The 13765-nt window shown below is 43.1% G+C and overlaps 1 protein-coding gene across 1 annotated transcript in view; it reads right to left on the reverse strand.

The window, feature by feature from the left end:
• Positions 1–13765, reverse strand: part of INTS3 (integrator complex subunit 3) — a 79404-nt gene that overhangs the window by 26618 nt on the left and 39021 nt on the right. The window contains exons 11-17 of the mRNA XM_089483665.1: positions 10726–10813; positions 10282–10361; positions 9189–9280; positions 7647–7753; positions 6782–6901; positions 3602–3731; positions 572–626 (exon numbers count right to left, since the gene is read on the reverse strand). Coding sequence (XP_089339791.1) covers positions 572–626; positions 3602–3731; positions 6782–6901; positions 7647–7753; positions 9189–9280; positions 10282–10361; positions 10726–10813 — 672 coding nt within the window. The remainder of the gene's footprint in view (positions 1–571; positions 627–3601; positions 3732–6781; positions 6902–7646; positions 7754–9188; positions 9281–10281; positions 10362–10725; positions 10814–13765) is intronic.

The raw sequence follows: 13765 nt of genomic DNA on the forward strand, positions 1-13765 counted from the left end.
TAAAACTTGCTTCCTGCGCAGAAATTCATGTTTTCTGCCTTGAAAAAAACTACACGGATCTTTTTGCACGGAATAAATACCAAACTATGGGGATTCTCTTGCGCAGGATACTTTCTGTTGGGATTTCCTGACATTTGGGATTCCCCCTTTTTCATCTGCTATTCAAAATTTTTTCTATTCCTACGGAAGAGATATTCCAACCATGTAAAACAGTGATGTCCAAACTCTGGCCCTTCAGGTGTTTTGGACTTGAGTTCCCACATTCTCAAACCATCGGCCAAGGTGGCTGAGGCTTCTGGGAGCCGAACTCCAAAACAACTGGAGGACCAGAGTTTAGACATTGCTGATTTAAAATGAATGAAAAGCACCAAATGTTTGTATCATGGTTGCTGCCATCTTGGAAAGCTCAGAGGGCCAGATTTCGAATTCCGGATTCAACCCCAGGGCCTGCGTTTACACACCCAGGTCTCGAAGTGCGCACACACAAGAACACACACACACATTTCTTGCTATTATGTCAATCATGTCAGCCAAGAACTAGGTGCCAGTTTTTCCGTGAATCAGCCATTACCTCCAAGACTTGGTCCACGATTTCTTGCATGACCTCACACTGAGCTTCCGTATCACTGCAGGGGAAAAAAACACACACACACAAGAAGAAATCCAAATGATGAAGGACAAAAAGAGACAGAGAGAGAGATAGCAAGATGAGGGGGAACATTGGTGCTTTGTACAGTATTATCAAGCCAGCTCAGTTTTGCTTTCAAGCTCTGGTTCAGCAAGAGGCCTTATCGACCCAGAAGCAGCTGGAAGTAATTGGAGGCCAAACGGACAAGAATTTATCTTCCAGCCAGCACACTCCATACCCTCCAACATTTCCCAGATGAAAACTGGGACATATGTAACCAAGGAATATGCAAGCTTATGATGGGGAAGAACACAACAGCTAGGAAAGGCTGCAGCATTTTTCTGCAACGACTAGTTAATAGCCAAAAGCCTGCCTAAATATAAAGATCCTGCGGAAGGGAGTTCTGCAGCCTGGGAGCAGTCACCAAGAAGGCCCTCTCGCATGCTTTCACCAGACACAATGGTGATAGTGGTGGGACCAAGGGAATACCCTACCCCAGGGTCTTAACATTTGGGCAGGGTCATAGCGGGAGATACAGTCTTTCAGACAGTATGGACCCAAACCTTTCATTTAAAAAGAAATTCTAGCACTTACGCCTGCAAAGTAATTCTGAGAATGTGCTGGCAACACACTGGGAGATCTCAGAGGTCAGACATTACCATACACGAACACACAAAAAGGGTTTCGCTCCTCCTGGAAAGAGTGGGAAACTCTCTAAAGCTCATCTTCCTGGGGCGGATTTTGAAATGCGTGACAGCAGTTAAGAATCACAAACAGCAGGGATCAGGCCTGGCACACAGAAACGCTCCTTCTCTCCCTGTTCCCCCAACCATTTGTCATGGTTCTCCCCCTCCCCTCCTGATCCAGCTATTAGAAAAAGAAAGGAAGAAGTATCCTGCAGACTCTGTGGAAAAACAAGCCTATTAAATGCACTTAGTCATGACAGGGAAAATTAATGGTGAGCGCCTGGCCAAAGGCCTCCTGCTGCCTTTGAAATCCCAAGAGGCCAGATTTTGAGGAGAAAGGAATGGTGCCTGGTTCTAGCAACCCTACATGCCAATGGCTCAGCGCTGGGGATCACAGGAGCCAAGGGAGTCATGTTCGGTCTCAGACGGGGCCTTTTTTAAAATTAGGGATTAAACTGGAAGTGACTGTTACAAAAACAATACTTCTCTGGGTCCTAGAAAGGCCGGGGCCCTTTAAAGCGTGGCAAAAATGGCCCCAGAGGAGGATGATTGATTTACTCAACTATAAGTTGACCTCATTTATAAGTCAAGGGCAGGTTTGGGGGCCAAAATTATGGATTTTACTATGTCCTATGGATAAGTTGAAGGTAAAACTGAGGGGCATGTAATAAAGGATGTATAGGAAGGCAAGGGACTTTAGACACATGAATGGATAAGGCCACTGATTCATGAACCCGCTTGAGGGCAGCATCTGCCCTTTTTGCATTGAGTTGTTTTAGATAGGTCTTCCTCCCCCTAATTTTTAGCACAGACAGTGCGTGCGCAAGGATGGAAAGGCCACCTTTTCAGCTGGCCCCGGAGTGCTACGATAGCCTTATCACAGAACCAGAAATTTGGAAGGGCCCCATGAACGATCAAGTCAACCCCAGGCTAATGCACGAACTCCATCTAGACCAGTAATGTCCAAACTCTGGCCCTCCAGTTGTTTTGGACTTCAGCTCCCAGAATCCCAGACTATTGGCCAAGGTGGCTGGGGCTTCTGGGAGATGAAGTCCAAAACACCTGGAAGGCCAGAGTTTGAATATCACTGATTTAGATCATTCTCAGCAGTAGGTAGCTGTCCATCCTCATTTTGAAGATGTCCAGAGAACCACATCTCACCATCTCTCTAGGCAACTGGTTCCACTGATTAAAAGCCCTTATTGTCAAGAAGTTCTTTCTAAAGATCAATTGAAATCTACCCTTCTGTAACTTCAAACCATTAGACCTGGTCCTACCTTCTAAGGCAACAGAGAACAAACCTGTCCCTTTGCAATTGTTCTACCTACACCTTTAAGAGCTACCTCTACTTATATCATCCTATAATTTGTCCACTATTAATTCATTACTAACTCACTCTTCTTCGAGTTCCTTCATTCATTCTTCTTTATCTTACATACATCTGACTTCCTTCCTCTCTTGTTGATCCATAGTTTTTATCTTGTATCCCTTTTATTAGAATCTTTAAATGTTTCTTTGTGCATTTAATATTCATGCACTTTATATTTCCAAATAACATACCTTAATACTATGCACCCAACTTATCCTAAAAATATACCAAAATACCACCTTATTATGATCTTTGTCCTCAATATGAATACATCACTTTACACAATATATACTTTAGATTATTCTTAATAAATTTGTATTATTCATATTATTCTTCATATTCTCACAGATCATTGGTTTATCCACACTCTACTATAAAGGTACTACCCCAATAATATACAGGACACTAATCTTCCCTATTTCTTTCGATGTTTTATTTTTTAAGATTTGTGTCAGTGTATCCATTTCTATTATTTCTAATAATTTCATTATCCAATCTTCTTTACTCAGGACCTCTTCTTCTCATTGCCCTTCTTTGAACCCATTCCAACTTGTCTATCTCCTTCTTAAAACAAAGTACCCAGAACTGAACTCAGTATTTCAGAGGAGGCCTGACCAGCTTAGAATGTAGTGGGACTATTATTTCCCTTGACTTGGAAACTATGGTTCTATTAATACAGGCTAAACAAATTATTTGAATTAATGACACCTCTCTTTACAGGAGCAGTGCTTTGGAGGGCCAGGTGCAGAGAAGAGATAACTAAGGAAAGGCTACCACATCTAGCTTGTGACCTTCCTGGAGGCATCTGGCTGGCTTTGCCTAACTAGATGGACCCTTGGGTCTTCTATTGTGAAAGCAGGGGAAAGCCTGACCAGACCATTATGTTTGGACACAGAACTGCTATGCCTCTATACCAACCTCCCTTTCTGCAACAGAAGGACTTTATCTTTCAGCGATTCGTCCAACTGATCCAGGAAAGGCGTGATGTCCACTGGCTCTTCAACAACAGCTTCCTTGATCGGATGGAACCGGAATTCCCTCTTTTTCCCTATAGCAAAGAGAGACAAGCCAAGAAGATTAAGTGATCCTTTCCCATAGACATGCCTTTGCTTGCTTGACAATCTCAAGACATGTTTTATTTCTATTTTTTTGTGTATAAATAATATTTATTGCATTTTCACACAAAAAAAAACCACGTTTGAGATAATCACATTCCATCACACTTGATAGTTTTCACCTCCTTCTCCCACCTTAAATCTTCTTCAGGCTTAATTTCAGTATCTGCTTTGCAAAATTCTCTTCATCTTGATTCTTCCTTCCTATTACAGCATTTACATTCAGATTTGCAAGATGTCCACTAACACTTATTTGTTTTCCATTTAACTTAAAGACCCGAAATCAAATTACTTTAGCACTTTTTATATAAAAATGTTCTATCACCAAACTTATTCTTAAAATCTGTCATTAAAGCTTTTATATATATATATATATATATATATATATATATATATATATGAATGACTAAATCCCTCGTCTTCATCCATTAATTACCAAAAATATTACTTAATCAAAATATACCTCAAGACACCAGGGAGTGTGTTTTACACCTATTATGAATCTCTGTCTTGCATTTCCAATCTTCATCTCAGTATTTAAGCGATCTTTCATTCAACAGAGATGTAAGCCTGCCCATTTCTAACATATCTAGTACTTGATCCAAGCAGTCTTCTGTTGATGGTATTTCAGAGCTTTGCCATTTCCTTGCAAATACCATCCTAGTGGCAGAGACTATATATATAATACACATTTTAAATGTTTCCTTAACAATTTATCCTGGACCATATTTAATAAAAATATTTCCGGCTCAAGCCTTGTTTTAATGCAGTGGTGGGGCAATTGTGCATGGGTCGGGGGGGGGGGGGGATTCCCACCACAGGCTATAAACACACACACATCGTGGGCTGAAAAAGGAACCCACAAAATAGAATCACAGAATCTTAGAGTTGGACGAGATCCCAAGGGCCATCCAGTCCAACCCCATTCTGCTATGCAGGAACTCTCAGTCAAAGCATCCCCGATAGATGGTCATCCAACCTCTGTTTAAAGACCTCCAAGGAAAGAGACTCCAACACTTTCCGAGGGAGTGTGTTCCACAGTCAAATAGCCCTTACTGTCAGGAAGTTCCTCCTAATATTGAGCTGGAATCTCTTTTCCTGCATTTGCATTCATTGCTCTATGTCCCATTCTCTGGAGCAGCAGAAAACAAACTTGCTCCCTCCTCAATATGACATCCTTTCAAATCCTTAAACAGGGCTATCATATCACCTCTTAGCCTTCTCTTCTCCAGGCTAAACATCCCCAGCTCCCTAAGGCGTTCCTCATAGGACTTCATGGTTTCCAGACCCTTCACCATTTTAGTCACCCTCCTTTGGACACGCTCCAGTTTCTCAACATCCTTCTTGAATTGTGGAGCCCAGAACTGGATGCAATATTCCAGGTGGAGCCTGACCAGAGCAGAATAGAGTGGCACTATTACTTCCCTTGATCTAGACATTATATTTCTATTGATGCAGCCTAAAATAGCATTGGCCATGTTAGCTGCCGCATCACACTGTTGACTTATGCTCAACCTGTGGTTTACTTGGACTCCTAGATCCCTTTCACATTTTACAAATAAATGTGCTCCCACTATAGTGAATAGCTTTTGTCTGGACTATGGCTCAAAGGAGGTTGGGCTCACATAATTAAATGCTCCTTTATTAAAAAATAAACAACAAACAAATAAATAGTCTAATACGAACAAAGCAAACACATAGTCCTTGCACATCAGGGAGAATGCTATTTTGGACTCTCCCTGACCTGCTAGCTCTCCAAGTGCAGGGAGTTCTCTTCCTATTCCATCAATGAGCATTCAGTTCCACAAGTCTCCACCATAGTTTGAACTGATATAATCCAGGCAGTGGCAGCCAGTAGAACCAGGGCTTTAGAGGCACATACAGTAAAATAGCCTAATTCTTTGCTCTGGCTATTGCAGAGGCTGTACCAAGAATTCTTCTTCACAGAATTGGAAAACTGAACCATCAGGGCTCCCAAGGGGCTAATCCAATAGTGATGCTTCCTGGCGTGTCACGTAACGCATTGTGCTGCAACCGTCCATCCCAGCATCTGAGCCAGAAAGGGCACAGAGCGTTCTGCTTGGAACACAGTACATGCCTTGGCCTAGAGAAACAAGATACAAAAGGGCAGCCTTTCCGGAAGCTGGTGGTTTTCCTCTTGGCTGCCTTGCAGCTCAACTGCAGATCCATCTGTTGTTAATTCTGAAGATATAAGATTAAGAACCATTGAACAGATGTGTTTTCAAGCTGCTTTGGTCAACCGTGGTTTGTGCTAGCCAGGGTTAAGTGTTACACCAAGCAAACTGTGGTTAACTGTTCCCTTGCTTCAAGGTAACAAGCAGATCTGGCCGAGATCTCTGCAGACAAGCACTCCAAGAAACAGTTTGGCAATATGAACCAGGGTCTTACTTTATGTCTGAGATGTTTACAAGGTCTGAGATCTAAATGGTTACTGTTAACCATGGTCAAACACAACATATTCACAGTCAGTTGGCAGGGAGAAAAAAACAGAGTGGCAGGGCTCTACCAAGGTGGCTTCTTGCACAGTCATTTTTTGTATTTGACTAAAAGCCATTATAAATCCAATTCTAAAAAATACATATGTGGAGTAACTGACTGATTGCTTTGTTGCACATGAAGAAACCAGAGCTTGGAAGTGTTACCCTTCTGCACTACAACTGACAGCAGCCTTGCTGTCTGTGGGAAATTCTGGAAGCTAAAGTCTATAAAGTTAGATGTGAAGTTGAAGGCTTTCATGGCCAGTATCCATAGTTTTTTGTGGGTTTTTCGGGCTATGTGGCCATGTTCTAGAAGGGTTTGTTCCTGATGTATCGCCAGCATCTGTGGCTGGCATCTTCAAAAAACTATAAAGTTAGAGTTTTCCATCTTCTGGCAGAATCTAGCTTCCTGTACCACTGGGCTGGAAAACTGTATGGATGGAGTCACTCTTAAAGTGGCAATTGCTCTGCCCCAAACCTCTCACCTTTGCTGTTCAAGTCCTCTTCATCATCACTAAAGGCAGCCTCTGCGTGGTCGTAGCAACTGTCATCTTTGTCAGACATATGGTTATCCATCTCCATGGACACAGGCTCCTCAATTTTGACTGTAAGGACCAACACAAAGAGATGCAAAGGAGGAAGAATATTAGCTCACTGGAAGCTTGCATCCCATGACCTTAACTACAAGGGCCAAGCTTCATGCCAAGGTGGCAACCATCATCACCTTGGTGCCATGTGGGCGATCCTGATGAAATCCCGCCTCTCCTACATCTAAGCTTTGGCTATCCTGCTATTATTTTCTTGTCTGGACCAACACAGGGCACAGGAACCTGCTATACAGAGTCAACCTTTGCTCTAGCTAGTACTGGTCAAGTCTGACCAAGGACTTAGGCCATTCGCTGTTGTCTCCGTCAGAACATTGATTTATGAATAAATACTACTTTTTGAGAAGGAAGACTAGATCCAGCACTGAATCCAAGGGCCTGATACCAAGTAATTATCAAGGCATACCACTATTTCCTACATATGCCCCACTCTGCTAGCCAAGGAGGATGTGGCAGACTTGGAAATCTCATAAGCAGGGGGAAAATAAAACCAACCTATAGTAAAGCCTCTAGTCCAGTGGTTCCCAACCTGTGGGTTTGGACCCCTTTGGGGATCGAACGACCCTTTCACAGGAGTCGCCTAAGACCATCGGAAAACACATATTTGCATGTAACAGTGAAAATAACATTATGGTTGGGGGTCACCACAACATAGGGAACTGTATTAAAGGGTCACAGCATTAGGAAGGTTGAGAACCACTGCTCTAGTCCTCTACCAACCACCAAACCCCTGCTCCAATTCTACCTTCAACGGGAGGCGAAGGGGAACTGCAGAACTCTGGGAATTTCTCTCTCAGCATGGCCCGGAGCTCCTTGTCCAGCTTGGGGTTGTCAAAGAGAGGAGCCAGGTGCCTACAAAAGACAGAACAAAGTTGGGGAGGTGGGTGAAGATGCAAAAGACATGTGGGTTCTCTGTGCATCTAGTGAAGTGAACATCAGGCCACAAAAACTGGCATTATCTTAAATTTGTTCCCCTTTAAAGAAGCCCCAAGACTCTGTTGCATTTTTACTGTGACCAATGAACACAACTGACCCTCAAACGGTCACTAGGTCTCAGTGTGCATAAGTGTGCATAAGAAGGTCCTGAGTCTTTCTTTCACAGAGCTTGGGGAAACTTCCTCCATTTTTTAAAAAAAGTATATGTTATTCAAATAGAAAAACATAAACAAATAAATAAAAACATCACACACCTCTACAATCAATCATATAATAGTTTTATAATAATGATGATGATGATAATAAATATTATTGACCAGCTACAGCACTTCCTTCTCATCTTCACATACTTCACCTATCGCTTTATATCCTTGTCCAGCCCTTCTCAATCACATCCTTTCATCCTTCTCTATCATTTCCCCCTTCCTCTTCACCTCTCCTTCTTTCACCTTCCTTCTCCATTTTTGATCTACAGCTCCCATGCTGGTTGAGGGATGCTGGGAGTTTTAATCCAAAAAGGATGGAATTTTCCCAAGCTTTGTTTTCAAAGAAATTCTAAGATACTGCATATACTCATGTATAAGTCTAGAAATGTTAGTCAAAAAACTGACCCCCAAAACCTAAGTCGACTTATCCAAAGGTCAATGTAAGTACTGTACTTTAACTCTTATCAAAAAAGATACCATGCTCTGGTGAAAGCTAAGATCTTAATCTCTTCTTGGTGCACCTAAAAAAAGCATTAAACACTGTAGTCTCTCACCTATCCAGCCTTTAGGGTGAGTACAAACAGTTATGCCTGTCAACATTTTAGAGCTCTTAAGCATCATTTTCCTTTGCTTCATCCTTTACATCCTTTGTAAGATGCTGCTACATTTTACCCTATAGGTCATATCAAAATCCATAATTTTGGCCCCAAAACCTGCCCTCGACTTATACATGAGGTCAACTTATAGTAATGAGTATTTCATTTTCTGTAACTGCTGCCAGTAATGGAAGTCACTTGGTTTTCAAGAGGCAGCTGTGAAACCTTCACAGATCTCCAAGGTGGCCGAGACTGGAACCTGGCAGCTTTCTTATCTAGACAATTATCCGGTAAGTTTGGGAAGGAAGTATTTCTGGGAGCAGGAAGCTGTGAGTATGGCCAACTCCGCACTCCTTCACCCCGAGAGAGATTGGGAAAAGTAGAGGAAAGTAGCAGCCACAGCCTATTGAATGGCTAATTCCTCTCTGTCATGGCTCTTTGCTGAAAGCAGAAGTGTGTCTTTGCAAAGACTTGAGGAGAGGGACAGAGGAATCGAGGGCTCGCATCGGTGTCAACCAATTTAAAGAAACTTGGGAAGAGTTGCCTTACGCCAGGACTCGCTTCTCCACGATGTGGGTGAGGGAGTTGAAGACGCCTTGTCTCACATGAGTCTCCAGAGCGGGATAAAAGTTAGGAATGATCTGCAAAGGAGAAGGGGGTTAGAAAGTCCGGGAGAGTGAAAGGAAGGAAGAACATTCATTTTTATTCATGCAAAGCTTTTATTTATCATCTCTCAAACCACCAAGGCCTTCAAGGTGATGCAAAATTGATTTTTTAAAAATTAAACAATAAATAAATAAGTAGAACCCCATTAGCAACAGTTCAAACTCTTCCTTAAAAAATAATTCCAAAGCTAGACAAACAGTCTAAAAACAGGTTTTTGTGAGTTTTCTGGGCTTTGTGGCCATGTTCTAGAAGAGTTTATTCCTGACATTTCACCAGCATTTTCTAGAACATGGCCATATAGCCCAAAAAACCCACAAAAAACTATGGATGCCGGCCATAAAAGCCTTTGATTTCAGTCTAAAAAACAGTTAGAGCACAGGCCTATTTTTAAAAATCAAAGGCCACGTGAAACAGCACAGTCTGCCCCATCCATCGGAAAATCAGAAGGGATGGAACTAACCTGATTTCCTTTGGGAGGGAGTTGCATAGACTGGGTGCTACTGTAGAGAAGGCCACGTCACATGTACCCAGTAACTTAGCCTCACAGGGTGATGGGATATGTAACAGGACCTCTGATACTGTCAGCCCTTCTTATCCACAGATTTTTTTATACACCGATTCAAGCATTCATGGTTTGAAAATGTTCAAAAAAAGTGTAAATTTCAAATATCAAATTCTGATTTTCCATTTTGTATAAGGGACATCATTTTGCTATGTCATTATACTTAATGGGACTTGAGCATCCACTGATTTTGTTATCCACGGGGGATCTTGAAATGAAACTCCAGCGGATAACATGAGTCCACTGTAATCTTAGATTTTAGGCAGACTCATATCAGAGGGATTTGGCCTTTTACATATCCAGGCTCCAAGCACTGAGGTAGAAAACCAGGCACCTAAACTGGAGTGGTGGGGAGGTCATACTACAGTACAGACATCCAAGACCACAATCGATGCCCTGCGGATAGGGCCTTACCCGACACATGAAGTCCAGAAGGGTGGCGGTGATGGCCGGGTGGGGTTTCATGGAATGATGCATGACCAGGATGGCAGGCTCTGCAACACAAAAGTGGGGAGAGGGAGTCTGATGTAACGCTGAATGGAACAAAATAATGTGTGTAGAGTACTGTGACCCATTCTGGGGGACCCTCCCTTGGCAGAAATCTGGGCACTTCATGGACTGGGGAAGCCCTGGGCTGTGCAGTAGTGAGAGAGGATGAAGCGGTGGTGGATCTCAAGTGTGTAACCTGAGTTGTGAGAGGAAAGTATGGAGGTAATGCTGCTGGTTCCCAGACAACTGGAATCCCAGTTGCAAGATCCACAACTGGTCAAAACCAAGGCTAGTTGGAAGAGTTAAGAGCTTAATCATGAGGGAGAGGGAAAGGACCATACAACCAACCAAGGAAGGTCTCTGCCATACCTATGTTCATGATGCTGTCCTTCTCTGGGTTGAAGAAAAGCCAGTCATAAAACAAGGCAAGCTTGGCATTTGAAGCAGCAACGTTGGACTGGAAGGGAAGGAAGCAAAAAAGAAAATGTTAACTCGAAACATGGGTACAGCTGTTATGATTTTGCTATAGCTTTTGCCAAGAGCTGGAAAACCAGTTTCAGCTGCGGCAGCAGGCTTACTCCAGAAGTTCCAGAGATTAATTCACTGTCTTGTTGCCCAGGAAGGCTGGAGATGTTTCAAAAGGCTGGAGATGATCAAGAGCAGCCCTCTCCGGTTGCCAACTTCCTACAGCCTGAGCCACCTAATCCCCTTTTGGGCAGCGCTTGAGAATGAAATATCTGACAGAGAGCAGATCTTTCATTCATCTTTCATTCAGCTTGAGAGAGTCAGTGTGGTGATAGTGGTGAGCATGCTACACTGGTAGAGGTCTCCAATGGGCCATGGTCTGTCTCTCTCGGCCTCACCTACCTCATAATAATAGGGAAGAAGAAAGCCATTACTGTCACCTTGTGCTCACCAAAAAGTCAACTAATAACAGATAAACCAGTAGATTCAAGCAAATTCCCCCTCAGCACTGAGTTCCCATAATTCTGAAATGGGAACTTAAACTTAAAGAGTTGTTGCAAAAAGCAGCCAGGAAAGAACTCGGAAATGCTTTACTTCCTAACATGGGATACAACAACAATCTAGACCAGAGGAGGACCAAAATGTAGGTGAAAGAAAGATACAGTGAACCCTTGGTATCCATGGGGGTTTGGTTCCAGGATCCCCCGTGGATACCAAAATCTGTGGATGCTCAAGTCCCATTCAATATAATGGTTTAGTAAAATGGTGCCTCTTACATAAAAAGGCAAAATCAAAGTTTGCCTAGGGAAATTTGTATATTTTTAAAGTATTCTCAAGCCATGGATGCTTGAATCCATGGATAAAAAATCTGTGGATGAGGAGGGCTTACTGTATATTTGATCTGGATGCTTGTGACAGCAGACAGCTCCAGTTACCAGTAGTGAATCATTTTTGACAGACTGAATAATAGTTCTATGTTCCTTCAAATCCTCTGGATGTTTTGGATTTCAGCTCCCAGAATCCCCAACCAGCATGACCAATGGCCATGGATTCTGGGAGGTGAAGTTCAAAACATCAATAAAGCCCAAGGCTGAGAAACCACTGCTCTAGATCACTGCTCCTCAGGTTATCCAATGCAGGGAGCTGGCTTTTTTTCTTCCCAATGTGCAACTAAATTTGGGCAGGCATCTGACTAACATCTCCAATTGGTTTTTCATCTCCTGTTGGGTTTGTAACATCTTGCCTGGTGAAGAAGCCCATGGAGCTTCGAAAGCTTGCAACAAGTGTATTGTGCATTTTTGTTGGCCGATAAAGGTATCACCAATGGATTTCACAGAATCATAGAGTTGGAATGACCCCAAGGGCCATCCAGTCCAACCCCCTGCCATGCAGGAACTCTCAGTCAAAGCATCCCCGACAGATGGCCATCCAGCCTCTGTTTAAAGACCTCTAAGGAAGGAGACTCTACTACACTCTGAAGGAGTTTGCTCAACTGTCGAACAGCTCTTATTGACAGGACGTTCCTCCTAATGTTGAGGTGGAATCTCTTTTCCTGCAGCTTGCATCCACTGCTCCAGGTCCTAGTCTCTGGAGCAGCAGAAAACAAGCTTGCTCCCTCCCCAATGTGACATCCCTTCAAGTATTTAAACAGGGCTATCATATCACCTCTTAACCTTCTCCTCTCCAGGCTAAACATCCCCAGCTCCCTAAGTCGTTCCTCAAAGGACTTGGTTTCCAGATGTTAAATGGTCAACGCAGCTACCCCTAAATGTTTTCTAAATTTGTGCCTGTTGGGTACAACAGTTTCTTTTTTTTCCCTCCCCGAGAAACCTGCCAGGGACTGACACTGGACCAGGAACCACCATTTCAAGTAGCACTGCTTTAAATGGTTCACGAAACAGGCTCAAGAGACTTCACAGTTGCAGGGTCAGCGGCTCATCTGAAATTACTCCTGGCCTTGGCTAGAGTAATCAGGTTACAAAGTTGGAGGAAAACACATCCATCACGTCACCAGGAATGGAGCACTTGGGTGGACGGGGGAGATTTAAGTCTCTACCCCTGGAAAGCAAAGAAGGAAAGGTCAAGAGGGAGGAAAGGAAATCCTTTCCTTGGGACTCTGAGCCGTAACCCTGGCTTAGAAACTCTTGACAGCACCTCCATACTAGAAGCCTTGACTGGTATTTTACTTCAGAGACACACTCCATCAAATCTGTTCCAAGAGGCCATATTAAATCCCGGCTTTTAATCCAGTTCATTAGTCACTTCCCTTCCATCTTGAGCCTGTCCAATAAACGTCATACAAATTAAATGTGAACTCTGTTGCCGGAGAGTCAAACCAGGTTCCAGACCTTAATTAGCTGGGATGCCATTGAGAATTAGCAACAGAGCAGGAGGTGCGGAGAATGCTAATATATATACATATATATATGAGAGAGAGAAAGAGAGCGAGAGAGAGAAGGGGGGGAAAGAGAGGCCCAGAAAACAGATCCACCAGCAGAACCACCCCACTTGTGAATGCCATGGCTTGCAAAGATGCTGGAATCTTGAAAGAATTCTCCCACTGAAGAGGCATAAAGAAGTGTGTAGGCATTTCTGAACTCCTTTAACTTGGGTGCAGAGGCAGCGTTCACCGAACTCTCCGGCTATAACACAATGTATTGGCACACCTAAACTTATTACAGTCAGCCCTCCTTCTCCACGGATTCTTTATCCACAGATTCAGGCATCCAAATTCCAGATAGCAAACCTTGATTTTCCATTTTATATAAGGGACACCATTTTGCTATGCCCCTGCATTTAATGAGACACACGCATCCACGGATTTTGTTATCCACGGGGGATCGTGCAACCAAATCCCAGCGGATAACAAGGACCCACTGTACCTGAACTTATAACAGAACTGAAGAAGTAGACTTAAGTCTGCAAAAGCTCATGCTGTCAACGT

This window comes from Sceloporus occidentalis, unplaced genomic scaffold (assembly GCF_023333645.1).
Source record: "Sceloporus occidentalis isolate IW3139 unplaced genomic scaffold, rSceOcc1.0.p SCAF_20, whole genome shotgun sequence".
NCBI lineage: Eukaryota > Metazoa > Chordata > Lepidosauria > Squamata > Phrynosomatidae > Sceloporus > Sceloporus occidentalis.